We start from the raw sequence: 26,314 nt of genomic DNA on the forward strand, positions 1-26,314 counted from the left end.
GGCAACAGGTGAAGACCAATAAGGTAAGTTACCATGCTAGACCGCAGTTCCTCTGCGTAGACAAACGTATGCGAGGACGATCATTGCTTATACAATCGTGTACGTGTAAGCTCATGTGTGTGGGAGACGATCGTGTTTGTCCCGGCTCTCGCACGTTAAGACAATCGTGTTCGTGCAGGCTTTGGCAGGGGTGGAGTCTATAGTGTTTTTGTCATTTCTCTTTCTTGTGGAGACATTCATCAACAATTGTGCACGTGGCTGCAATCAAAGACTTGCCCAAGTTTTACATCATGATACTAAGTGTGGAGAAGGGCCAAGAGGTGACTGTCATTGTACTTGTGGCTCTTCATCTTGTAGAGACCAGAAATGAGCAGCAGCAGCCCTCACTCGTATGCTTGGAAAGTGCTCTCGTTGATTGTGAAAAACAGAGGACTGAAATGAGAAAACTCACCTCTCAGGAGATGTCGTCTGGGAGTTTGTGTGCATGAATAGAAGACGCCTGTGACAGGTCTTTTGCAATGGCACTTGAGGAGAGGGACAGAGCCCTTAGAACTCATACCTCAACCCCTCTCACAAAACCATGCAGAGAAACCAGACTAACTCCGGACGGTTGAACTTCAGTGATTCATTCCATGGTAGGCTCCACCTCCAGAGATTAACCTGTTATCTCTGGAACTCTGCAACAAGTATCACAGCCAAAGATTTGGTTCTCTGGAACTTTGCATATGAGGGACAGCAATAGTAGCAAAAAATTTCACATGTTTCTCTCTATCCCGAAAGAGATATCTCATCCAGTAAGGGGAATGGAGGGCGGCGTCTTTCATTTCAACCGATAGTGCGTACAGCATTGTCTCTCACAAAGGGAGATAAGTAAGTAAGTTTAGCGAACGTAACTTCTATCGTTCAGAGTAACTGGATTTGATGAAGATGTTGATGGGGGCATCATGACTCCCGATCTGTCAATAAAAGCTACAGCAATAACAGGCATACTATAACTGAAAGATGCCAAAGCCTCAGCCTTAGTCAAGGGTTTACTGGAAGGAACTGCCGAGATCAAGAAGGGTGATATCTTGGGCAAGGTATTCACCATGGCAGTGGTGGATGCTGCTCCTCTATCCTGCCTGATAGCACAGGAATGCAACCTGACACATGAATCAGGCATATTGGAAGAGGTCTATCTCAGATGAACTGGTCCTTCTGAGAAGGATCCAGGCATTGATGTAGCTTTTCTTGATGCCGCAATTATAATACATCTCCGGCCATCAGTTGGACAGACAGGCTAGGTGTCAAGCTATTCAGGAAAAGCTACATTAACAGGAATAAGTTTGGGCTAAATACAATCAATCCTACTTGAATCAGCTGCATGGACATCCAGCACAGGCTCCAAGTACTGGCACGTAACACTCCCAAAGAGGATCTCTGGAAGTACTGTCACCTAACACCCCATTTTCCATCAAGAACTGATACCCCAGCACCAAGTGCTCTGCATCAGCCTTAGTCCCTCAAGGCACAACATGGAACAAATTTGTAGCGAATGCAGTATGGGATCAGCAGCACAGTACCTAAGGTCTTAAGATCTGTTCACCCTACAACCTTCAGTCCGATGGTGTCAGGCACCGCAACGAGAGCATCAAACACTCCGGATGAAAACTCAGACAAGGTCACTAGGGCAACCATGAGTGGGTCAGTAGTCAACTGTGCCAGGTTGATCCTACGAAGGATTCTCAGTCCGGCCTCGGTTTCTGCATCATCCTTAAAGGAGTCAGTAGGAGATGCTTTGGACAATGTCAGGGTAAGTAAGCAGTGGCCAGTCCTGAAAGAGTCATTGGATGTGCAATGACCTGTTCTGGTTATGAGGGTATCCTTGGCGGCTGCCACCGGAATACTAGGAGCAAGCTGCCTATACTACTTGCATCCTCCTTCGATGTAGCCCCATCTTCTACACTGAATGCCTGGTGTTTAATGTCCTATGGCACTCCTTGGTACCATTTGATTTTCTGGCCTTTGAGTTCTCAAATACCTGAGAAGAAGTACTACAGTAGACTCACTATTGCTTCGACTCTTCCTGCTATTGGTTGAACTAAAGCAGGACGACGGGGTCTGGGTAGCTTTAGCGGCTGCTGCCCTCCACTTAGGAGTACTGTAGTTTGCACTGCAATAGTTTTCCTCCTAGGCTGGTGGCAGTAGCCCACTTCTGAACAGGTGACATATATCTAGGTGGTGCTTGCTGACGCTTCAGGTGAGGGTACTGGTGCTGGCGTGCCAGGAATCCTTGCAGCATCCAGGGAAGTGTCAGATGATAGCCTATAACTCCATGACCTTCCTTGACTGTGAGACCCATTACTTACTCCACCATACAGCGTGAGTTGGCTGCTATGCGATGGACAGTGGAAGCCTTCAGGGCTTTCTCCTATGAACAGTTTTTTATTACTTATTCAGATCACCATCCTGATGTATCTTCCAGAAATGAAGATGGTGGACAGTTGTTCAACTTGAACACTGGAGGACTTGGCGGGAAGAAACCGTTGGATGACATAGAATTGTCTTCGGCCAAAAGTTGCAAGACCAAGAATAACCTTAGGCAGGATATAGAGTCTCTCAAGTCACTTGTTGGTATCCCGATTATTGAAGTCAGATTCTTGAACTCGAGGTGATGACTAATGCGTTTCCCCCATCATGTCCTGTTACCACTTTGGTCACAACAAGTGACAACTATTGCTCCTTCCAATTCATCGGCTTGGCCATATATAAATGAACTTGGAACCAAAATTATGTGGTGATTATCAGGTTGTCTTGTTATGACCTAACCAGAGGGGCATTCAGTAGAGCGCAGATTCTCGAAGCGGGCCGTGTCAACCCCACCCGCTTTAAAACAACCCCACTTGCCAAAAACACTCACCAGATTGCCGATCCACGACTTTGAGGAAATACTCTCTTGAGACGATGCCTTCACTGTTCCCCGGGCACAGAATGACATTGTTGGCGGACCTGAAGAACTTCAATCCACCTGGGGAAGGTGAGAAACATACTGGAGTAATAAATATGAAGAGTAAATAATCAATATAGGAACATTGAAAATACTTTGAGATAACCAATTTGTGCGAGATAAAACCTATCATGGCATGCATTAATGCCGTAATAAATCATCAGGACATAAAAATTATATCTTATAGATATTTTACATTCTTTATCCAATAATTCTTACATAGTTCATCTATTTTTTTTTAATTTCCTTTCCTTGCTGGGCTATTTTTCCCTGTTGGAGCTCTTTGGGAACAGAATTTTGTGCTTTTCATCTAGGGTTGTAGTTTAGTTAAAAATAATAATAATAATAATAAAAATAATATTAATAATAATAACAATAAGAAACTGTCAGATGAGAACAATCTCTTTAAATATATCTTAAGTAAAAATAGTTGTAGGAATTCATGACAAAAGAAGTATATAATAACTAGGCTATGCATTTTATACCGAAGTTAACCCTCTGGTCTGCGTAGCCAAATAAAAAGTTCATTCAATTCTAATACAATTTACTGTTTCTTTCAATCTTTGGTCTTTTTAGTTACACTAAAAAACGTCAAAATAAGTATGTGGACACACGACGTCATTACCAACCCTAAAAAGGTTTGCTCGTCGTGTGTAGTGATCACTAAAGGGTAAAGCTTTCCATATACAGTGAATCTGTTAAATCCATAAACTTTCCTCTGCCAGTGTTACAGGTGAAATGAGCTACATCTTCATTTTGGTAAAATTAAAGATTGAAAATTATTTCCTGTTTGCAGGCACGACACGAAGACGCTGGTCACTGGAGCAGCTTCTTCACATGAGCAGCTGACTGTGGCAGTCCACAGTGCTGCCGCGACTGACGAGTTCAGGAGCCAAATCTACTCCCTCGGCGCAAATAATCATGAGGCTCAGGTGAAGATCTTTCCTAAGAGGCTTTATCCAAATGTTAAACCAAAGTCTCAACCTGGCTAAACTAGAGTGTCCTCTCATCTTTTAAAGGTTTAAAGGCTGCTCATGAATGGCAGAGGCAAGGGACAGTGACATTGCCCTATCGAGCAGGACAATGCCCTAGAGACCGACCATATATACATATGATTAGTGGCCAAGTCCCTCTCCACCCAAGCTATGACCAAAGAGGGCCACGCAATGGATGCTGATGACACAGCAGATAAGCCCTATAGGCTCCCCCAAAACCCCGCATCCTTAGCTTAAAAGGATGGTGAGGTTACAACGACCAAAGACACTAAAAAATTTGAGCGGGACTTGAACCCCAGTCTGGCGAGCGTCAGACAGGCGATACCACATCAGCCACCACAGCACGTTCAACACGAAAGGTCAGTCTCGTCAAGACTGGCAACATCCCTCAGCAGTCTGTTGTGTGTGTGGGGATGGACCAGCATGGAGACAAGTCGACTCACCTATTTTGACAAGAACAGTATTATACGACCATGCTTCGTCCCTTGATATGCTTTTCGAGCTGCTAACATAATGATAAACTGATTGTATTTTACAATCATCTGACTCACTATATTGAAACAATTTTTGTTTTATCATTGTTATATACGAGACTGCTCATTCTCTCTTTTCCCAAACTTGCTCTCTCTCTCTTTTCCCAAACTTGCTCTCTCTCTCTTTTCCCGAATTTGCTCTCTCTCTCTTTTCCCAAATTTGCTCTCTCTCTCTCTTCCCAAACTTGCTCTCTCCCCTTTTTCCCAAACTTTATCTCTCTCTTTTCCCAAACTTGCTCTCTCTCTCTTTTCCCAAACTTGCTTTCTCTCTCTTCCCAAACTTGCTCTTTCTCTCTCTTTTCCCAAACTTGCTCTCTCTCTCTCTTCTCAAACTTGCTCTTTCTCTCTCTTCCCAAACTTGCTCTTCTCTCTCTTCCCAAACTTGATCTCTCTCTCACTTTTCCCAAACTTGCTCTTTCTCTCTCTTCCCAATCTTGCTCTTTCTCTCTTCCCAAACTTTCTCTTCTCTCTTTTCCCAAACTTGCTCTTTCTCTCTCTTCCCAAACTTGCTCTTTCTCTCTCTTCCCAAACTTTCTCTTCTCTCGCTTTTCCCAAACTTTCTCTCTCTCTCTTTTCCCAAACTTGCTCTTTCTCTCTTTTCCCAAACTTGCTCTTCTCTCTCTTCCCAAACTTGATATCTCTCTCTCTCTCTTCCCAAACTTGTGCTTTCTCTCTTTCCAAACTTACTCTTTCTCTCTTCCCAAACTTGCTCTTTCTCTCTTTCCAAAATTGCGCTTTCTCTCTTCCCAAACTTGATCTCTCTTTCTCTCTCTTCCCAAACTTGTTCTTTCTCTCTTTCCAAACTTGCTCTTTCTCTCTTCCCAAACTTGCTCTTTCTCTCTCTTCCCAAACTTGTTCTTTCTCTCTTTCCAAACTTGCTCTTTCTCTCTTCCCAGACTTGTTCTATCTCTCTCTTTCCAGACTTGCTCTTTCTCTCTCTTTCCAAACTTGCTCTTTCTCTCTCTTCCCAAACTTGTTTTCTCTCTCTTTCCAAACTTGCTCTTTCTCTCTTTTCCCAAACTTACTTTCTCTCTTTTCCCAAACTTGCTCTTTCTCTCTTTCCAAACTTGCTCTTTCTCTCTTCCCAAACTTGCTCTTTCTCTCTTTTCCCAAACTTGCTCTCTCTCTCTCTCTCTTCCCAAACTTGCTCTCTCCTTTTTCCCAAACTTGCTCTTTCTCTCTCTTCCCAAACTTGCTCTTTCTTCACAAACTTGCTCTTTCTCTCTCTTCCCAAACTTGCTTCTTCTCTCTCTTTCCAAACTTGCTCTTTCTCTCTTTCCAAACTTGCTCTTTCTCTCTTCCCAAACTTGCTTTCTCTCTTTCCAAACTTGCTCTTTCCCTCTTCCCAAACTTGCTTTCTTTCTCTTCCCAAACTTGCTTTTTCTCTCTCTTTCCAAACTTGCTTTCTCGCTTCCCAAACTTGCTCTTTCTCTCTCTTTCCAAACTTGCTTTTTCTCTCTCTTTCCAAACTTGCTCTTTCTCTCTTTCCAAAATTGCTTTCTCTCTTCCCAAACTTGATCTCTCTCTCTTTTCCCAAACTTGCTCTTTCTCTCTCTTTCCAAACTTGCTCTTTCTCTCTCTTCCCAAACTTGCTCTTTCTCTCTCTTTCCAAACTTGCTCTTTCTCTCTTACCAAATTTGATCTCTCTCTCTTTTCCCAAACTTGCTCTTTCTCTCTTTTCCCAATCTTGCTTTCTCTCCTCCCAAACTTGCTCTTCCTCTCTCTTCCCAAAACTTGCTCTTTCTCTCTTCCCAAACTTACTTTCTCTCTCTTTCCAAACTTACTTTCTCTCTCTTTCCAAACTTACTTAATCTCTCTTCCCAAACTTACTTTCTCTCTTTTCCCAAACTTACTTTCTCTCTCTTCCCAAACTTACTTTCTCTCTTCCCAAACTTGATCTTCCTCTCTCTCTTCCCAAACTTACTTTCTCTTCTCAAACTTACTTTCTCTCTTCCCAAACTTGCTCTTTCTCTCTCTCTCTTCCCAAACTTGCTCTTTCTCTCTCTTCCCAAACTTGATCTTTCTCTTTTCCCACCCTCTTAATGAGAGAATGCCTTGATGAAGTCATTGAGATTCAGCACGGCATTTCATTCCCGTGCTGAAACTTGGTGACGGGCAAGAATGCTCTCGAACTTGGGGAAATTGCTCCCCCAGTTCGAACCTAAATTTCTCTCTCTCACCTTTTTCTTTTCTCAATATTACTTCGACCTTATCCTAATTTCATAAACTTTCTTTAGTCTTGCTTTCCAAACACTATGAGAAAAATTTCCCTCATTATATGTGTATATATTATGTACATATATATTTATTATTTTTTTTCTCCTATGGCTTGGATGTTTTTACATCCATTGTAGCCCCGGCGGGGATGTTCATACATACTTTATTGCTGTCTGCTTTGATGAGTGGGAGGAGGTATCACGGTTGGGAGGTGTTACCATTCAAAGCTATATGTGAGAGTATTGGATGATTTCAGCCATCCCGAAGATGGTTTGGACCTTTTTGGCGGAACTATTCTCAAGTGTTGGGTCTTCGGAATCCAGGGGGATCCAATGCTTGGGGTAGGACTCTCGCCTTTTGGCCGGAAGCCCGTCATTATAGATATGGGGAGGATGATTCCATAATTTCTTGGTCTCAGTCCTAACAGGCGGGTTCAGCTTACACCTCTGCCTCTATATCTGTTTTGATGCTATCCTTTGGGTAGGGTATGGAGTGGACCATCTGGGAAGTATACTCTCACTGTGCCGATAGTGGAGAGTGCAAATTTCCTTTCCGACGTGTGATGGCCTAACATTCTCGAGCAGGTACATCAAACTTACCCTTTTCTCTCTCTTTCGTCTAATGGATTCTTTAAGGAACGAACCCTCATCCCCTGGATACGCTGACTCTCCCCCGGCACTGTTAACGACCTCTGCTAATGTGATAAGGGAAAGCTCTGTTGATGACCTTGGAACGGGAAAGGACCATTCTACTGATATTTCTAAATCAAGTAATTTGGGTAACACGAGGAAACTTCGAATCCTCCATGTTACACAAATTTCAATAGAGACAAATTATGATGATCTATGTAAAGCATTTGAATGCTATGGATGCATAAAAGAAATAAGGATGAAACGAAGCTGAAACTTGGGATTCATGGATATCTTATAGTAGTTATGACAAAACATTTAGTGCAATAAGTAACTTGAATAATATTAAAATTAATAACTTGAATGTCGCGGCTGCTCTCTGCCATAAGGTACCAAAAGATTTGGATGTGTACAGGCCTGCCGATTGGTTGGAAAAAGACGCAGATTTGGTTATGCCCTCCCAGAGAAATCCAAAACCACCGATGTGGCTTATAGCTGAATCAAAGGGGGTTACAGGGAATTATTTTAAAATATGCAAATTGATTCAGAAAAAAGTAGGAACTATTGCACCAGGCGATATATCTCGTTTCGGAAAAAATAGTTTCCTTATCCATGCCAAATCCAGTACACAGTCGGTAATATTGTCCAATATGAAAATAAGTAATGATGACATTAAGTTAGATGTCAAACCCCACCTAAAGTTTAGCTACGGAAGGGGCGTAGTTTTTAACAGAGATCTATATGATTTTACAGAGGAGGAGATACTGGCCATGTGTCCATTAAATGTATGGAAAGTTCATAAAGTCCCAGGAACATCAATGATAATCCTTACGTTCCAGGATGCTGATGTACCTTTTCATATTATTATCGAGAACGAAAGGATTAAAGTAAGACCCTTCAAGCAGAAGCCATTGCAATGCTTTAATTGTTTTAAATTTGGGCACCCGTTCAAAGTTTGCAAAAATGAGATGTCTGGTATTTGCTCCAAATCTTACCATGGAGAGTGTGCACTTGGAGCCAGGTGTTTAAATTGCAGCTCGAATCACAAATCCACAGACAAGAGCTGCGAGCTATATAAGTTGGAGGAAGCTGCCCTCAACAAATCAAACTTAGAACATATAAGTGTGACCCATGCCAAAAGACTATTAAATGAATCAAATACATATGTTAAGGCATTAAAATCAAACCAACCTAGCGCTGCCAATAGCTCAAAAAAAAAGTATACTATCTGACAAAATGTCAAATAACGAGGTAACCATATTACCTCCTGAGGCTTTACCACGGTGTATTAACACTAGGTCATTGCCCATTGCTGTACAGCCTTCAGCCACCATTACAAAAAATAATACAAACCTCTCTCAGGCTATGTCCTTGTCTGATCTGATGGAGGTTCCACTTAAGACTAACTTACCTGAGGCACCTGTTGTGGGAAAGGTGCAAAAACCTCGAATCCCACCATCTATTAATCGTAAAAGAGAGAGACCTCCATCTCTCTCTCCACCCTCCATTAGAAACGTTAAGGTTATGACATCAAATAAATTTGATGTTTTGTCTGTTGATGTTTCTAATGAACCAGAAGATGAACTGAATAAATTAGAAATTTAAGTTGAGGTCCACCATCCACCTCAACAAATAGATAAAAAGAATACAAAGAAAAACACAAATGTAAAACCCAACATAACAAGACCACCTCTGAAGAAACCTACTGGTAATAATGTTAAATTAAAAACTGCTAATGGGAAGACCTCATCCAAGATGTCTTCCAGAAATAATCCATAGTTTTCTCCTCCATTTTGCAATGGAACTGTCAGGGTTTGAGGGCGAAATATGAAGAACTTAAGCTCCTAATTCATGAGCATTCCCCCATAATTGTATGTCTACAGGAAAGTATGCTTGATTCTAACACTAACACTCCTAGTCCTCGAGAGTATGTTAGCTATAGAACACCACATAATCAACAAGCAGGGAGCCATGGCGGAAGTCTCATGTACATTCGTCGAGATGTTCCCCAAATACCCATGTCTATACGTACAACCCTGCAGGCAGTTGTTGTACAAATTGATATAGGGAGAAAATATACAATATGCTCTCTCTACTTACCTCCAAATGATGATATTTTATATGATGATTTAGGAGAGGTCATTCAACAACTCCCTCAACCATTTCTCTTACTGGGAGATATGAATGGTAGACAATTTGCATGTTTTGGCCAACACAAGGGGCAATATTATCTCATCAATTGTGGAGAATGAGGAGGTGGGGCTCCTTAATACAGGAGAGCCCACGCACTTCCATGTTCAGACAGGTACTTTGTCATGCATTGACCTTTCAATTGCAAGCTCTAACTGCCTTCTTGATTTTGATTGGAGGACATTAGATGATTGGCATACTAGTGATCATGCACCAATCATTATAAACACCAACAAGGGTCCGCCTTTGCAAAGATCGCCACGTTGGAATCTAGACAAGGCAGACTGGGTTAAATTTTCTGAGCTAAGTGAAATCGAAGGGAGAGCAGAACAGTTTGAAAGTATTGATGATGCCATAGACCTACTGAATGGAACTCTTCATACAGCAGGAATCAATTCGATTCCCAGAACCACAGGACTATTCAAAAGACGACCAGTCCCGTGGTGGTCCTCGGAATTAACAGCCTTGCACAGAGCCACCAGAAAATCTCTGACTAGATTGCGTAGACGCCGTACTGATGAAAATTTGATATCATACAAAAAGTGTAGTGCACAGTTCCGTCGTGCCATGAAAGAAGCTAGACGCCAATTTTGGGTGGCTTTTGTTTCCTCCATTATTAGTAGAACACCACCATCTTCTGTATGGAGGAAAATAAAAAAAATTGCAGGCAAATTTACCCCGAACCCACCACCAGTGTTGAAAGTGAATGGTCAGTTTGTGACTGAAGGAAATGAAGTTAGTAATGCCCTGGCTGACCATTTTTCAAATGTATCGTGCAAGAGTGTAGCAACTCCTGGTCACCAGTACAGGACCATTGAAGAAAAGAAAATTTTAAATTTTGCAACAGAAAGGGAAGAATTGTATAATTCTCCTTTTACTGAAAGAGAACTTGATTCCGCACTCGCTACTTGCAACGATACAGCTCCTGGACCCGATGGAATTCCATATGCAATGGTTAAACATGTACATTTTAATACAAATTTATTTTAAGTATTATTAATAGAATATGGCATGATCATAGTTACCCAAGTGTTTGGGAACTAGCCATTATTTTAGCCTTTTTAAAACCTGGTAAGGACAAGTTTTTAGCAGCAAGCTATCGACCTATTGCATTGACTTCGTGTTTATGTAAAATCATGGAGAAGATGGTCAATGCAAGGCTGATGTGGTACCTTGAAAGAAAGGTATTTTATCACCGATTCAATGTGGATTCAGAAAAATGCACTCAACAACTGATGTGTTAATACGACTTGAGTCTTCTATTTGTGAAGCCTTTGCTTCCAAACAGCACCATGTGACAGTATTTTTTGACCTTGAAAAGGCATATGATACCACATGGAGATATGGTATACTTAAAACCATTCATGAATTGGGATTGAGAGGAGAGCTGCCACTATTTATTCAGGCATTTCTTTCACGTAGAGTTTTTCAAGTGAGAGTGGGGGACACTCTATCAGAGAGTAAGTGCCAGGAAGAAGGAGTTCCTCAGGGTAGTGTGCTGAGTGTAACCCTTTTTGCACTAGCAATTAATGGGATATCCTCAGCAATTCCCCAGGATGTTCTCTCAACATTATTTGTGGATGATCTCTCAATATCATTTGCTGGCACTAGAATGGCAATGGTTGAGAGAAAAATCCAACTCTCTATTGATAAAATTATCCAGTGGGCTGACATGAATGGATTTAAGTTCTAGACAAGTAAAACTACCATTGTCCATTTTTGTCGTATCCGGGGAGTACATCCAGACCCCGGTTATATACATTAAAGGTCAACGGATACCATGTGCAAGAGAAGCTAAATTTTTAGGTTTGATATTTGATTGTAGGCTTACATGGGTTTCTCACTTAAAAGCGTTAAAAGCTAAATGTGTTGAAGCTCTGAATATCTTAAAAGTATTGTCCCATACATCATGGGAGGCAGACTGCAATACTATTTTAAAATTATACAAGGCCTTGATTTTTTCCAAAATTAGTTATGGTTGTGAAATATATTCTTCAGCCACCCCAAGCCGGTTAAAAATATTAGACTCGATACATCATGCAGGTATTAGATTGTCTACTGGAGCTTTTAAAACCTCGCCTATCCCAAGTCTCCTTGTTGATGCTGGAGAGTTACCTCTAGACCTTTACCGAATGTCTTCCATTATTCGGTATTGGTTTAGGTTGCAAAGACTCCCTAACTCTCTAGCCTTTCAGACTGCAAGCCTTGTAAGACACGCATCATACTTTGAGTTGCACCCAAAATCTCCTCAACCTTATGGCTTTCGGGTGAAACGATTATTAAATAGTCTGGATATAATTAGAAATAAGGTACTTCCATTCAAGGTATCATCAACGCCTCCATGGAAGTTACCAGAGATATGTTTTTGTAAATATTTTATTGGAGGTAAGAAGACTATGTCAGACCTAAAAGCCAGGTCTCTTTTTAATGAACATGTTAAAGAACATAGAGGATCAACTTTTATCTATACTGATGGCTCCAAATCTGATGCTGGCGTTGGATTTGGAGTACATAGTAATGGTTTTAATTGTAGAGGTGCACTTCCTCTGACCGCTTCCATATTTACTGCCGAACTGTATGGCATATTAACCGCTATTGAGAAAATAGCGTTGGAGAAGGAGGGTAATTTTACAATTTTTAGTGATTCAAGGAGTGTCCTTCAAGCTATAGAAGTTTTTAATTCTAATAACCCTCTAGTTTTAAAGATTTTAGAATGGCTTTTTATTATTGGACGGAGAGGTATAACAGTTCAATTTTGTTGGGTTCCAGCACATGTAGGTGTGTCTGGGAATGAGAAGGCAGATTCACTGGCTAAGAAGGCTGCATCCGAGTTGCTGCCAAGAAGGTATCCAATTCCCTGTAATGATTTCTTACCTGACATCAAAAAATTGCATTTGCAAAAAATGGCAACAGCAATGGGATAGTCAAGATGGGAATAAAATGCGAGAGGTAACAAATGACATATCTCCTTGGAGGTATAATATGATGCCCCGAAAATGGGAGACGTCTCTTTGTCGTCTCCGTATTGGTCACACTCGGTTGACACACGAATTTCTGCTGAAGGGCCAACACCAACCGTATTGTGACGACTGTTTAGTACCTCTAACAGTAAGGCATTTGTTGACCGAATGCCCCAATTATAACAACTTAAGGAATAGATATTTGTTTGAGGCTCGAGGTGAGGGTGGCAGGTTCATCCTTGCCAAGATTTTTGGAAATTATATGTCCTACCATGCAAGTGGCATTTTTAGATTTATTTCAGAAGCAGGTCTTCTGAAAACTATTTAACTTTTATGACATTCAACTTTTATGATTTTAATTGAATACTCTTTTCTTTTTTATTTTATTTTGTTTTTCATTTTTGTATACATAAATTAAATGTTACCGGCGTCAATGACCTTAGATGTCAGGATGCCTGAAAACTTTAAATCAATCAATCAATCAATCTCTTTTCCCAAACTCGCTCTTTCTTTCTTTTCCCAAATTTGCTCTTTCTCTCTTCCCAAACTTACTTTCTCTCTTCCCAAACTTGCTCTTTCTCTCTCTTCCCAAACTTACTTTCTCTCTTTTCCCAAACTTGCTCTTTCTCTCTCTTCCCAAACTTACTTTCTCTCTTTTCCCAAACTTACTTTCTCTCTTTTCCCAAACTCGCTCTTTCTTTCTTTTCCCAAATTTGCTCTTTCTCTCTTCCCAAACTTACTTTCTCTCTTTCCAAACTTGCTCTTTCTCTCTCTTCCCAAACTTACTTTCTCTCTTTTCCCAAACTTGCTCTTTCTCTCTCTTCCCAAACTTACTTTCTCTCTCTTCCCAAACTTACTTTCTCTCTTTTCCCAAACTCGCTCTTTCTTTCTTTTCCCAAATTTGCTCTTTCTCTCTTCCCAAACTTACTTTCTCTCTTCCCAAACTTGCTCTTTCTCTCTCTTCCCAAACTTACTTTCTCTCTTTTCCCAAACTTGCTCTTTCTCTCTCTTCCCAAACTTACTTTCTCTCTTTTCCCAAACTTGCTCTTTCTCTCTCTTCCCAAACTTACTTTCTCTCTTTTCCCAAACTTGCTTTCTCTCTCTTCCCAAACTTACTTTCTCTCTTTTCCCAAACTTGCTCTTTCTCTCTCTTCCCAAACTTGCTCTTTCTCTCTCTTCCCAAACTTGCTCTTTCTCTCTCTTCCCAAACTTACTTTCTCTCTTCCCAAACTTGCTCTTTCTCTCTTCCCAAACTTACTTTCTCTCTTTTCCCAAACTTGCTCTTTCTCTCTCTTTCCAAACTTACTTTCTTTTCCCAAACTTGCTCTGTCTCTCTCTTCCCAAACTTACTTTCTCTCTTTTCCCAAACTTGCTCTTTCTCTCTCTTCCCAAACTTACTTTCTCTTCCCAAACTTGCTCTTCCTCTCTTCCCAAACTTACTTTCTCTCTTTTCCCAAACTTGCTCTTTCTCTCTCTTCCCAAACTTGCTCTTTCTCTCTCTTCCCAAACTTACTTTCTTTTCCCAAACTTGCTCTTTCTCTCTCTTCCCAAACTTACTTTCTCTCTTTTCCCAAACTTGCTCTTTCTCTCTTCCCAAACTTACTTTCTCTCTTTTCCCAAACTTGCTCTTTCTCTCTCTTCCCAAACTTACTTTCTCTCTTCCCAAACTTGCTCTTTCTCTCCCCAAACTTACTTTCTCTCTTTTCCCAAACTTGCTCTTTCTCTCTTCCCAAACTTACTTTCTCTCTTCCCAAACTTGCTCTTTCTCTCTCTTCCCAAACTTACTTTCTCTCTTTTCCCAAACTTGCTCTTTCTCTCTTCCCAAACTTACTTTCTCTCTTCCCAAACTTGCTCTTTCTCTCTTCCCAAACTTACTTTCTCTCTTTTCCCAAACTTGCTCTTTCTCTCTCTTCCCAAACTTACTTTCTCTCTTCCCAAACTTGCTCTTTCTCTCTCTTCCCAAACTTACTTTCTCTCTTCCCAAACCTGCTCTTTCTCTCTCTTCCCAAACTTACTTTCTCTCTCTTCCCAAACTTACTTTCTCTCTTCCCAAACTTGCTCTTTCTCTCTCTTCCCAAACTTACTTTCTTCCCAAACTTACTTTCTCTCTTTTCCCAAACTTGCTCTTTCTCTCTCTTCCCAAACTTACTTTCTCTTTTCCCAAACTTGCTCTTTCTCTCTCTTCCCAAACTTACTTTCTCTCTTCCCAAACTTGCTCTTTCTCTCTTCCCAAACTTACTTTCTCTCTTTTCCCAAACTTGCTCTTTCTCTCTCTTCCCAAACTTACTTTCTCTCTTTTCCCAAACTTGCTCTTTCTCTCTCTTCCCAAACTTACTTTCTCTCTTCCCAAACTTGCTCTTTCTCTCTTCCCAAACTTACTTTCTCTCTTTTCCCAAACTTGCTCTTTCTCTCTCTTCCCAAACTTACTTTCTCTCTTTTCCCAAACTTGCTCTTTCTCTCTCTTCCCAAACTTACTTTCTCTCTTTTCCCAAACTGTCGTAGTCTCCTACAGTAAAGTCCTAAGATTAAAGAGGGAACTAATCCTGTACAGGTGACATCAAAAGGAGATAGTAGAGAACTATGGATAAGTAAAGTCTGACCTTATCTCACAAGATGCAACCCACCGAATCAAACATCAGGTTATAGACATTGTTTTAAAATTTACTTGGAATTTTCTCTTTAAATAGACATCTCTACATCTAACACTTTATGTCCTTCAGTTTTATTATCAATTTCACTTGATGTAATCAATTGTTCTCTTCTTTATCGATGATTTTGGCCGTGTAAACAACCACAGAATATAACTATTTTAAAGTTACTCTTCTTAAAACGTTATTTTAATTGTTCATTACTTCTCTTGTAGTTTATTTTCTTATTTCCTTTCCTACCTGGGTTACTTTTCCCTGTTGGAGCCCTTGGGCTTATAGCATATCCTGCTTTTTCAACTAGGGTTGTCACTTAGCTAGTAATAATAATATGTTTTTTTCTGAATTTTTGGTAAAAATCAGACACTAAACATCAAAAATTTTAAATAATTTTTATTTTTCCTAACATACTCACCGAGAACTACTTTTCTTGGAGTCACTTGTGAATCCCTCAATCTCGACCAAGGTTTTTCCCGCCGTTACCCCCCTTACTCCGCTCTATATAGGCTTACCCCCGCCGCCAGAGAATGCGCCCTGAGGGCAGGATTAGGGCAGGTCACTGCTTCTCTGGGTCAGCGTCCTCATTAAGTTCGTCGCTTAGCCCAACTTGGCAATGGAAGGATGGCACTCGGGGACGGAAGGGAGGGCCATTACCCGAAAAGTAGTTCTCGGTGAGTATGTTAGGAAAAATAAAAACTATTTAAAATTTTTGATTTGTTCCAACACAAATACTCACCGAGAACTACTTTTCTTGGAGACTTATACTTTAGGAGGCGGGAGTGCTATTCTGCCACTTGACTCGGCACATAGTGCCTAGAGGGCTATGGAATGCGGGGCCTATCAGAGTGCGGAGTGAGGGTAACTGCGGAACCTTACGCTATTATCTAAGACTCACCTCTTAAAATTTCTTCTGGCGATTTTCTCCTGATGTAGTCGCGAAGAATTTATTCACCGTTGGGGACATCTTCTGGCCTACCGCTACACAGCTTGGAGGGCGGCAATGACTGTCCCAATGGAGAACCCGTCCAAGGATTTTCTTGAATAATCCTTGAGGTAGTGGGCAGTAAAGGTCGACTGGTGCGACCAAGTGCCTGCCTGCAGGATCTGCCCCACCGCCATGTTTCTCTCAAAGGCCAAGGAGGTGCTCAGACCCCTGAAGTCATGGGGGCGGGGAGTGCCTGGCACTGCCATTCTATCCTCTTCATAGGTTCTAGCGATGACTTGTCTCAGCCAGAAGGAAATGGTGTTCTTGGAAACTTGTTTCTTATTAACACCTGTGGAAACGAAGAGGTTCTTGGTACCTGGTCGGAGATGAGCTGTCCTTTCCAGGTACTTTCTGAGCGTCCGTACTGGGCATAACTTCAAGTCTTCCGTAATGCCTGTCTTGGGAATGGCCGGAATTGAGAAACCTTCAAACCTCGGGTCCCAGACTGCTGGGTTCTGAGTCTTCGCCACAAAGGAGGGCACGAACCTGAAGGACACTTCTTTCCACCCTTTGGAGTGCGCAACGTCGTAAGACAGACCATGGATCTCGCCCACTCTCTTAGCTGAAGCTAGGGCTAGCAAGAAGACGGTCTTGAGGGTGAGGTCTTTGTCCCCGATATCTTTCATGGGTTCAAAGGGAGGACGACTTAGCATCTTCAGGACCTTGGCTAGGTCCCACCTGGGCACTCTCCTAGCTTGAGGGGGGCAGGACTGCTCGAAACTCCTAATCAGCATCGCTATGTGTCTCGAGGTCCCCAGGTCGATGCCTTTCAGGAGGAAGACTTGGCCTAAGGCGGCTCGAACTCCTTTAATGACTGGGATTGACATTCCCACTTCATCTCTAAGATACACCAGAAACTCAGCTATGTCCGGGACCGAAGCTTTAAGAGGTCTAACGTGTTTCTCCGAGCACCACTTCGTGAAGGAGGCCCACTTTGCCTGGTATACCACGGTAGAGGATTTCCTCAGGTATAGGGACATTCTCTTAGCTGTGGCGGAGGAGTACCCCTCCTTCTTCAAGAGCCGCTCAATAGTCTCCAGGCGTGAAGGCGAAGAGAGAGAGGGTTGTCGTGGAGCCTGAGGAAGTGCGGTTGGTGCAGGAGGTCTGACCTGGCGGGCAGAGGCCAAGGTGGTTGGCTCGCTAGGTCTTTTAGATCCGCGAACCACTCTCTCTCCGGCCACCAGGGCGTTACCAAAGTCATCCTTAGGTTTCGGGAGGCCCTTACTCTGTTGAGTACCTGCCTTATCAGCGTGAAGGGGGGAAAAGCGTACACGTCCAGGTTGTCCCACTTGTGCTGGAAGGCGTCTTCTAGGGCTGCCTTTTGGTCTGGGACCGGGGAGCAATAGACCGGTAGTTGGGCGTTGAGCTTTGTTGCAAAGAGGTCCATCACCGGGGAGCCCCAGCGTTGAATGATGAGTCTGGCTACTTCTGGGTGTAGAGACCACTCTGTCCCCACTATTTGACCCATTCTGCTGAGGCCGTCGGCTAGCACGTTTTTCTTCCCGGGGATGAACCTTGCTAGCAGCACCACTTGCTGCTCGTCCGCCCAATGTATTATTATTATTATTATTATTACTTACTAAGCTACAACCCTAATTGGAAAAGCAGTATGCTATAAGCCCAGGGGCTCCAACAGGGAAAATAGCTCAGTGCGGAAAGGAAAAAAGGAAAATAAAATATTCTAAGAAGAGTAACAACAATAAATATCTCCTATATAAACTATAAAAACTTTAAAAAAACAAGAGGAAGAGAAATAAGATAGGAGAGTGTGCTCGAGTGTACCCTCAAGCAAGAGAACTCTAACCCAAGACAGTGAAAGGCCATGGTACAGAGGCTATAGCACTACCCAAGACTAGAGAACAGTGGTTTGATTTTGGAGTGTCCTTCTCCTAGAAGAGCTGCTTACCATAGCTAAAGAGTCTCTTCTACCCTTACCAAGAGGAAAGTGGCGCTGAACAATTACAGCGCAGTAAGCCCTTGGGTGAAGAAGAATTATTTGGTAATCTGTGTTGTCAGGTGTATGAGGATAGAGGAGAATATGTAAAGAATATGCCAGACTATTCAGTGTGTATGTAGGCAAAGGGAAAATGAACCGTAACCAGAGAGGAGGATCCAATGTAGTACTGTCTGGCCAGTCAAAAGACCCCATAGCTCTCTAGCGGTAGTATCTCAACGGGTGGCTGGTGCCCTGGCCAACCTACTACCTATAAATGTAGGATGCTTATGGCGAGGTCGCACAGTTCCTTCGATCTCATGCCCCCTTGCTTCTTTATGTAGGCCACTACCGTAGCGTTGTCGCACATTAACGCCACGGTGTTTCCCTTTAGCCGACTTGCAAAGTGAAGACATACCTTCTGGACTGCCCTTAGTTTTAGGACATTGATGTGGAGACGCTTTTCGCTCTCCGACCAGGTACCGCTTGCTGTCTCTTCCAGAAGGTGGGCCCCCCACCCTTGGTTGGAGGCGTCTGTGAACAGGAGGTACTCGGGGGGACAGGACCCGAGGGGCATCCCCTTGAGGGAGTTCGACTGGCAGTGCCACCATTCTAGGGAGGTTCTCGTGTCTGGAAGGATTGGAATTAACGCCTTCTGAGAGCCTGTCTGGGACCAGAGGCTCTTGAGGTTCCATTGAATGGGCCTGAGCCTCATCCTCCCTTGGGGAACCAGTTTCTCCAATGAGACCAGGTGACCTATCAGTCTCTGCCAGTCTCTCGCCCTCCTGGAATGTTCTGACAGGAACGGCTGAATGATGTGCTTGAGGTTCCGTATCCTATCTTCCGAGGGGAAAACCTTCCCCTGCACGGTGTCCAACGTCATCCCCAAGTATCCCATTCTGTTGGATGGTGTTAAGTTCGACTTTTCCAGATTGATTACGATTCCCAGATTCCTGCAGAACTGGAGGAGGTTTCTCCCTTGTTCCTCCAAGAGGGCCTTTGAGTTGGAAAGGAGCAACCAGTCGTCTAGGTATCTGATGAGACGGATACCCCGTTCGTGAGCCCACACTGAGACTGTCGCGAAGACCCTCGTGAACACTTGAGGGGCCGTCGACAGACCGAAGCAAAGGGTCTTGAACTGCAGGATCTGGGAACCCCATTTTACCCGGAGGAACTTCCGACTCGACGGGTGGACAGGGATCTGGAAGTATGCGTCCTTGAGGTCGACCGTCATCATGTAATCTTTCTCCCTCAAGGACATCAGGACGGATTTTGGGGTGTCCATCTTCTTGACGAACTTGTTGAGGGCCGACAGGTCTATCACGGGTCTCCACCCCCACCCCCACCCCCCGTTGCTTTCTCTACCAGGAACAGGCGGCTGTAGAAGCCTGGGCCTGGGAGAAGGACCTCTTCCATGGCCCCCTTCTCTAACATGGAGGAAATCTCCTCTTGAAGGGTGGCCCTTTTCATCGGGTCCCTGGGGGCCAACCATTCTGTCTGGCTGGCTGGAATAAGAGGGGGTGGGTCCGCTATGAAGGGGAGCCTGTAGCCTTCTTTCAGGACGGACACCGTCCAAGGATCCGCTCCTTGTGCTTTCCATGCTTCCCAATGAGGTCTGAGGCATCCCCCAACCCGAGGCTTGGGCGGGAGTAGGGGGCCTCTCCCTCTACCTTCTCCTAGAGGGGCGGCCTGATCTGCCTCTCTTCAAGGCGGAGTAACCCAACCTGAAGGAGCTGGAAGAAGCTGGTGCTCCTCTGCGGGAGGGCTGAGGAGTTGTTGTCCAGGAGGAGGAAGGGGCGTCCCTCCTCGAAGTGTTGGGGGCGGCCTGAGGAGTCACGGTGCTATCCGAGGCGGCCCTCCTGTATGGCGGCCTTCTAGATGACGCCTGTCTGGGGACGTTGGCCTCTTTCTTCTTGGATACTTTCTCCATTAGGTTTTCCAGCTCTTTTAATGGGAACAGAGACTCACCCCACAAGGGTAGGCTACGAACAGCTCGGGCCTTTCTGTCTGGGATCCTCCTCGACACCTTAGTTAGAACCGTGTCTCGTTTCCTTAGTACCCAGTTGGCCGTCAGGGCGAGCGCCTGGTACGCTAGAAACTTCAGAGTTTTCCCCCCGGAGGTGAGAAGGTCCGTCAGGAGGCTCTGCTGCTCCGGATCTTCGGGGTCGATGGAGGCTTGCACGTTTACTAAAGTGGAGGCCCACCAGTCCAGCCATGAGGAGACGTTAACCAGGTCCCTCGACATCTCCTCCATCATGGCGGCTTCCGTAGGAGAGAAGGAAACCGGGGCTGACGCGGCCCTTTCGTCTGAGCCGCCTTGTCCCAGGATGTCCAAGGCCGGGTCCACTCTACAGGGGCCTGGGTGCCGCCCTTCTGGAATGTATACTTTCCCTTGTGCTTTGAGGCCCTGGAGCAGTTTCGAGGCACTCTGGGACTTGGGGGCTTCCGCATTGCTGGCTACCAAGTTGTCTATGTACTCTTGCCCCAGTACTAGGTCCGGGGCAAGAGGAAGGGCCAGGGAGGACTTCGGAAGGGCGTTGTGATGTGTGATTCTCAGGAGGCTTGATCTCCAGGAATTCCCCTTAGGCGCCGAGGGTTCTGTAATACCATGGTGCCTCCTGATGAGGCCCACCACTCTTCTGTATGCGGAGTCCTCCGACGGGGGAGCTTCTCCTCCGTCAGCCGAGGCCTCGGCCTGGAGTGGGGGCGCCGGGTTGCTGGTTCGGCAGACCGGTCGTCCCGCCCATGGGTCCAGGGGGGCCGACCTGTAACCGTAGGGAGCTCCGTAAGAGGGTGGATCTCGCTGCAAGGCGGGTACCACCGGCTCAGGGAGGGCCCTCGGTTGCCCGAAGGCTCTGGAAGCGGAAGTCACGGTCCCGGTGGGCTGACCCGACAACGGGAACCGTTCCTTCTTACTCGATGACCGCACCAGCTGGGCTGGTTCGGTCAGGCTGCCTTCAAAGAAGCTGGGCGGGGTGAACCGGAGGCCTCGAGGACTTATGCTTCTGTGAGAGGTCTTTCCTGCGTGCCAGGTCGCGCGGTTCTAGGCTGTGCGTAGAGAGCGGCAGCCTAGACGCACGTTCACTGGAACGAGGGTCTGGAGAGTGGAGCCTCTTGGACTCTCCTGAAGGGACGTAGACCCAGGCGCTGCCGGGAGAGACATTTCTCCTATACTTACGGGAATGGGAGCGGGAGCGCTTCTTGTTAGGTCGCAACCTTGACCTAGAGCGGGAATGATCGCTTTCGGACAGCTCCCTTTTCCTGTGTCGTTTCCCCCTGACTTCTTCCTCGGAGGATGAGTCTACCTCTGATGAGTCCGACGGCGCCACGTTCCTCGCGTAACGGCTGCCCGCGTGATCCGCGGGGGAAGTTCCTCGCCGCCGGACGTCCGAGATCGAATGCTGGAGGAAGTCCTCGGGAACCGCCGTGGAGATCGTCGGCACATAGTCTAATCTATCCATGCCAGGGGGCCAGGGGTCCAGGGTCACGTCCATTCTTAGCGGTGACCTCCCTGGCGTCTTCGGAAACTTCCACCCGAAGGCATCGCTACTCGGGCGGCGAACTCTAGTTTGGCTGTCCCCTGGAGGGGGAGAGCCCGACGCACCGGCCCACGAGGGCGGAGGAGACTCTGAAACAACAACACTGCCCCATACGGGGTATTCAGAGGACGCGTGGTCCCCCACCACAAGGCCTGATTCACCTGAAGCACTACCGGACCCTTCGTTAGCCCTAGAGGGGCCCGCCCTTGGTTCTTCCCTCGCACTGGGTTCCCTGGGAAGAACGCCTTGACTATCCACAACACTGGAGGCTTCTTGCCCTCTCCTCTGCGAAGGAGACGGAGAAGCCGAGGCTTCGTCGGACCGATCACTGGCCGACGGTAACGAAGAAACGACACTAATCTTCCTGGGGGAACGCTTAGAAGATTTCTTCTTTTTGATACCGTAGCGTACCCACTGGATATTATCCCAACTTTCGCACTCCGGACACGTGTCCGCGGAGGAGCAAACTTTCCCCCTACACGTGGAACAAAGGGAGTGATGGTCTACTTCTGGCTTTGAGAGGAAAGACCCACACGACTTTCCGGCTCTAGGCCCAGGGCAACGGCGCACATGCTCCATCGTTCGCACACGAATGGCACAACACTAGTGAGCTATAAGTACACTGGGGATATACACAGGGAGAACGCACTGTAACACTTGCGAATAACGCACTACGCAAAAACACAAGTCCCCACGCTGGAAACACGTGGAACACAAACGCGCCAAAGGATCGAGAGAGACGAGAGTGAGCTGTGTACTGCTCACGACCAAGGAACTTAATGAGGACGCTGACCCAGAGAAGCAGTGACCTGCCCTAATCCTGCCCTCAGGGCGCATTCTCTGGCGGCGGGGGTAAGCCTATATAGAGCGGAGTAAGGGGGGTAACGGCGGGAAAAACCTTGGTCGAGATTGAGGGATTCACAAGTGACTCCAAGAAAAGTAGTTCTCGGTGAGTATTTGTGTTGGAACAATTTAATATTCCAATGTTTAGTCAACTCAAATTAATAAACTAGAACAATATTTTATCCAATCAACAGAGAAAATTATGAGTATTATAATAATAATAATAATATCAACTAACATTATTTGATCAAAATAAATCAGTTTCAATTAAGACATTCGCACAAGACTCGCCACTTTCATCTGGAGTCAGATGGAAGTGGGATGAGTGCCACTTGTCGGTCTGTCTTGCAAGCCTGTACGATGGATTGAGACAGAACGAGACATGATTTATGCAACAGTTCAGTACGTGTCTCTGTTGTTGCAGCTTTTGCCCCTTGCAAGATCCATCGCATTAATGTCATTAGTTCAGCTGGAACACCAGCTTCGCCACATCCAACTAAAGAACCATCAAAGGACCACGGATGTTCTTTTCTGGTCTGTAGCACTGCTGGTCTGATGACCTTTGAGCAGCGGTAGATTGCTGTTATGTCTGCTTTCAGGTCTCTCTCCTCCATTGCCTGGTCTATGGCAGACCGACCAGATTCCCTGGAATCTATCACTGCGGGCTTCCTTCCTCTGGCATCAGTGATTGTGAAATTGGTAATATTTTGTTCGATTTTTGCTAAGAGGGCCTGTCGTGAGATTTGCTTGTCGGGAATTCGATGGTCGTACATCATGTCAGAGTACAATGCCGCAACATCGGTCAGTGTTATAATGCCTCCATTATCCAAACGCTCTCGTAGCTCGGCGAAAAATTCTATCTCAGCTGATATGAATGCCACGGTGTCTTCATTCGAATGGTCCTTCTTTGTACTGGGTCTTTGGGGATGTTGCAAATAGCGTTGCCAGTGCATCGTATGGCAGCTTTTGTGGTATCTGATGTCCCTGGAAAGAAAGTCTCCATCTGCAAGGATGTCGGCCATGTTTAGCTTCCACAAGTCACTGGCATCAACAATTTTTTTGATTGATTGTCCAATGCCTGCACTTCTACATATATGAAGCTCCTCTGGTGTGGATCTTGCCCTGGCGTGTTTTTTGGTGTGTTTGATTTCTTGGCAGTAGAAGCAGAGTTCTCTGTTAAATGCACTCACGTGAGATCGTGTGAGCTTTCTATTGGTCGAATCAACACCTGCATCTCTGTCAGACGCAAGAGTGGCAGTTGATGACGTGGGTCGGCCCCCACCTTTCCTGTAAGACAACATACCAGGGTCGCTTGTTGTAAGTGCCTTTTCATAGCGCTTCTGGTCTCTCTCAGTGTGTCCTTGTGTGTGACTTCACTATAGCATGTTCTGTGCCAAACAGCATGGTTGTCGTTCAGGATTTCTGCTGATAAACCGCGCATCCGTTGATTTAATTGAACGAAGTCTTGATTCCCATATTCAGCTCGGAGCTCGATAGTGTCAAGGAAGTTCTGATAACTTTCGCTTTTAGGACATGTCAGTGCTTCCAGCTCTTTTCTTTTGCTTTTAGTGTTCGTCCATTTTTCCCCTTGGCATTTTAGACATCGATTGAAGTCAATTGACGGTCTTTTTGTTGGTGGTTCTCCAGAAGTTACAGAGATGGACATCTTTGTTTATATTGTTCACAGTGATGGCGCAGAACTTTTATTCACTCCTGTAAAGAAACAAATATTTGAAGATTAATTCAACATTTCCAAACAGAAATAACATTAAATCACAATTTATTCACTATATACCTACCTTTATAGTGCCACAATACCCCAAAAACTACAAAAATGTCATGCAGAAACATATCTAAACCTATATGTATGTAGGCGCTATTTTCCAATCTTGATCGAACTGCTCGATTTTAGTGACTTTAGTTTCTGTAGTAGAAAGTCATGTGGGACCAAATGAAAAAACTGGCAACATAGTTTTCCATGTTCACAATACTACCTGGAACATTTTCAACACAGTTGCCAAGATTCTATATAAAAAAATAACAACATTAAATTTTCCAACACAACCGGATATACTATCTAACAAATAAATGTAAACAAACTACCACCTCTTTCCTCCCTCTCTAGAGAAGGATTAGCGAACCAAAGCAAAACATAGGTATTACAAGAAAATAGATCCTTCTCAGGTAGATATATCCACTGTAACTAATTCAATTCAATAGCTGCTCAAGCTTTGTTGAAATCTCACTCTTATTCAACATTTTATTCTTTCCTAACAGTGGCGGATTAAGGCTCTTGTGGCCCTAAGGCAAATTTCAAGATTTTTTTAAATATGGCCTGAACTAATGATAAAATTTATATTATTGTACAATAATAACAAATATCCATTAGCAAACATTTATTTCTAAACAAAACCTTATCAATTTTACATATCTTAAGGTAAGGTACTACTACATACATGTGTTTTGTATACATTAAATTTTCCCTTTTCTTGCAAACTCATCAAAGCAGAAAACATAGTAAACAACTTCAGACCTTTCACAACATGGCTAATTACCGATAACTGACAGGTAACATTTTTCTCTTAGTCATAATCAAAATGTTTTTGGACTACCAGAAATGGCCTGGATTTTTTTTGTGGCCCTAAGGCATGTGCCTAGTTTGCCTTCTGGTTAATCCGCCACTGTTTCCTAACCATTCTGACCCTTTTATATGATTTTGTAACCAGTAAAGTACCGCTCAATTACGCCATTCTCTGCCACAACAAATGCACTTGCTCCAGTCCACTGCAGGACAAAGGCCCCAGACATGGCTTTATTCATGGCTGGGGTTTGGCCATTTTCATCATCACGCTGGCCAATGCCAGTTGGTGATGTTGGGAGACTTTAGTCTGATCATTCACAACAAACCAACCTAGTATGGGTAGCTCTGGCTAGTATAGATTTGCTAACTGTTCTTGAAATATTTAGGAAAAATAGGAATAGCTATTATTATTATTGATTGCTAAGCTACAACCCTAGTTGGAAAAGTATACAGCTATAAGCCCAGGGGCTCCAAAAGGGAAAATAGCCTATTGAGGAAAGGAAACAAAGAAAAGTAAAATATTTTAAGAATATTAAAATGAATATCTCCTATATCAACTATAAAATTTTTTAACAAAACAAGAGGAAGAGAAATAAGATAAAATAGGGTGCCTGAGTGTACCCTCGAGCAAGAGAACTCTAAGCCAAGCCAGTGGAAGACCAAGGTACAGAGGCTATGGTACTACTCAAGACTAGAGCACAATGGTTTGATTTTGGAGTGTCCTTCTCCTAGAAGAGCTGCTTACCATAGCTAAAGAGTCTCTTTTACCCTTACCTAAAGGAAAGTGGCCACTGTACAATTACAGTGCAGTAGTTAACTTCTTGGGTAAAGAAGAATTGTTTGGTAATCTCAGGGTTGTCAGGTGTATGACGACAGAAGAATACGTAAAGAATACGCCAGACTATTCGGTGTGTGTAGGCAAAGGGAAAATGAACCGTAATCAGAGAAAAAGATCCAATGTAGGACTGTCTGGCCAGTCAAAAGACTCCATAACTCTCTAGCGGTAGTCTCTCAACGGGTGGCTGGTGACCTGGCCAACCTACTACAGTGGAACCTCTACATCCGAAGTAAAATTTGAGCAAAATTTTGACTCTACACGCGAGACTATTCGGTGTGTGTGTGTGTGTGTGTGTGTGTGTGTGTGTGTGTGTAGGCAAAGGGAAAATGAACTGTAATCAGAGAAAAAGATCCAATGTAGGACTGTCTGGCCAGTCAAAGGACTCCGTAACTCTCAAGTTGTAGTATCTCAATGGGTGGCTGGTGACCTGGCCAACCTAC

General features: G+C 44.3%; 2 protein-coding genes across 2 annotated transcripts in view; both read right to left on the minus strand.

The window, feature by feature from the left end:
- LOC137633586 (speckle targeted PIP5K1A-regulated poly(A) polymerase-like) overlaps nt 1–26,314 on the minus strand; it is a 388,889-nt gene that overhangs the window by 177,386 nt on the left and 185,189 nt on the right. The gene's annotated exons all lie outside the window — the stretch shown is intronic.
- Nucleotides 1–26,314, minus strand: part of LOC137633719 (tRNA 2'-phosphotransferase 1-like) — a 534,213-nt gene that overhangs the window by 19,481 nt on the left and 488,418 nt on the right. Inside the window, exon 6 of the mRNA XM_068365965.1 lies at nt 2,900–3,007. Coding sequence (XP_068222066.1) covers nt 2,900–3,007 — 108 coding nt within the window. The remainder of the gene's footprint in view (nt 1–2,899; nt 3,008–26,314) is intronic.

Source organism: Palaemon carinicauda, chromosome 43 (genome assembly GCF_036898095.1).
Source record: "Palaemon carinicauda isolate YSFRI2023 chromosome 43, ASM3689809v2, whole genome shotgun sequence".
Taxonomy (NCBI): Eukaryota; Metazoa; Arthropoda; class Malacostraca; order Decapoda; family Palaemonidae; genus Palaemon; species Palaemon carinicauda.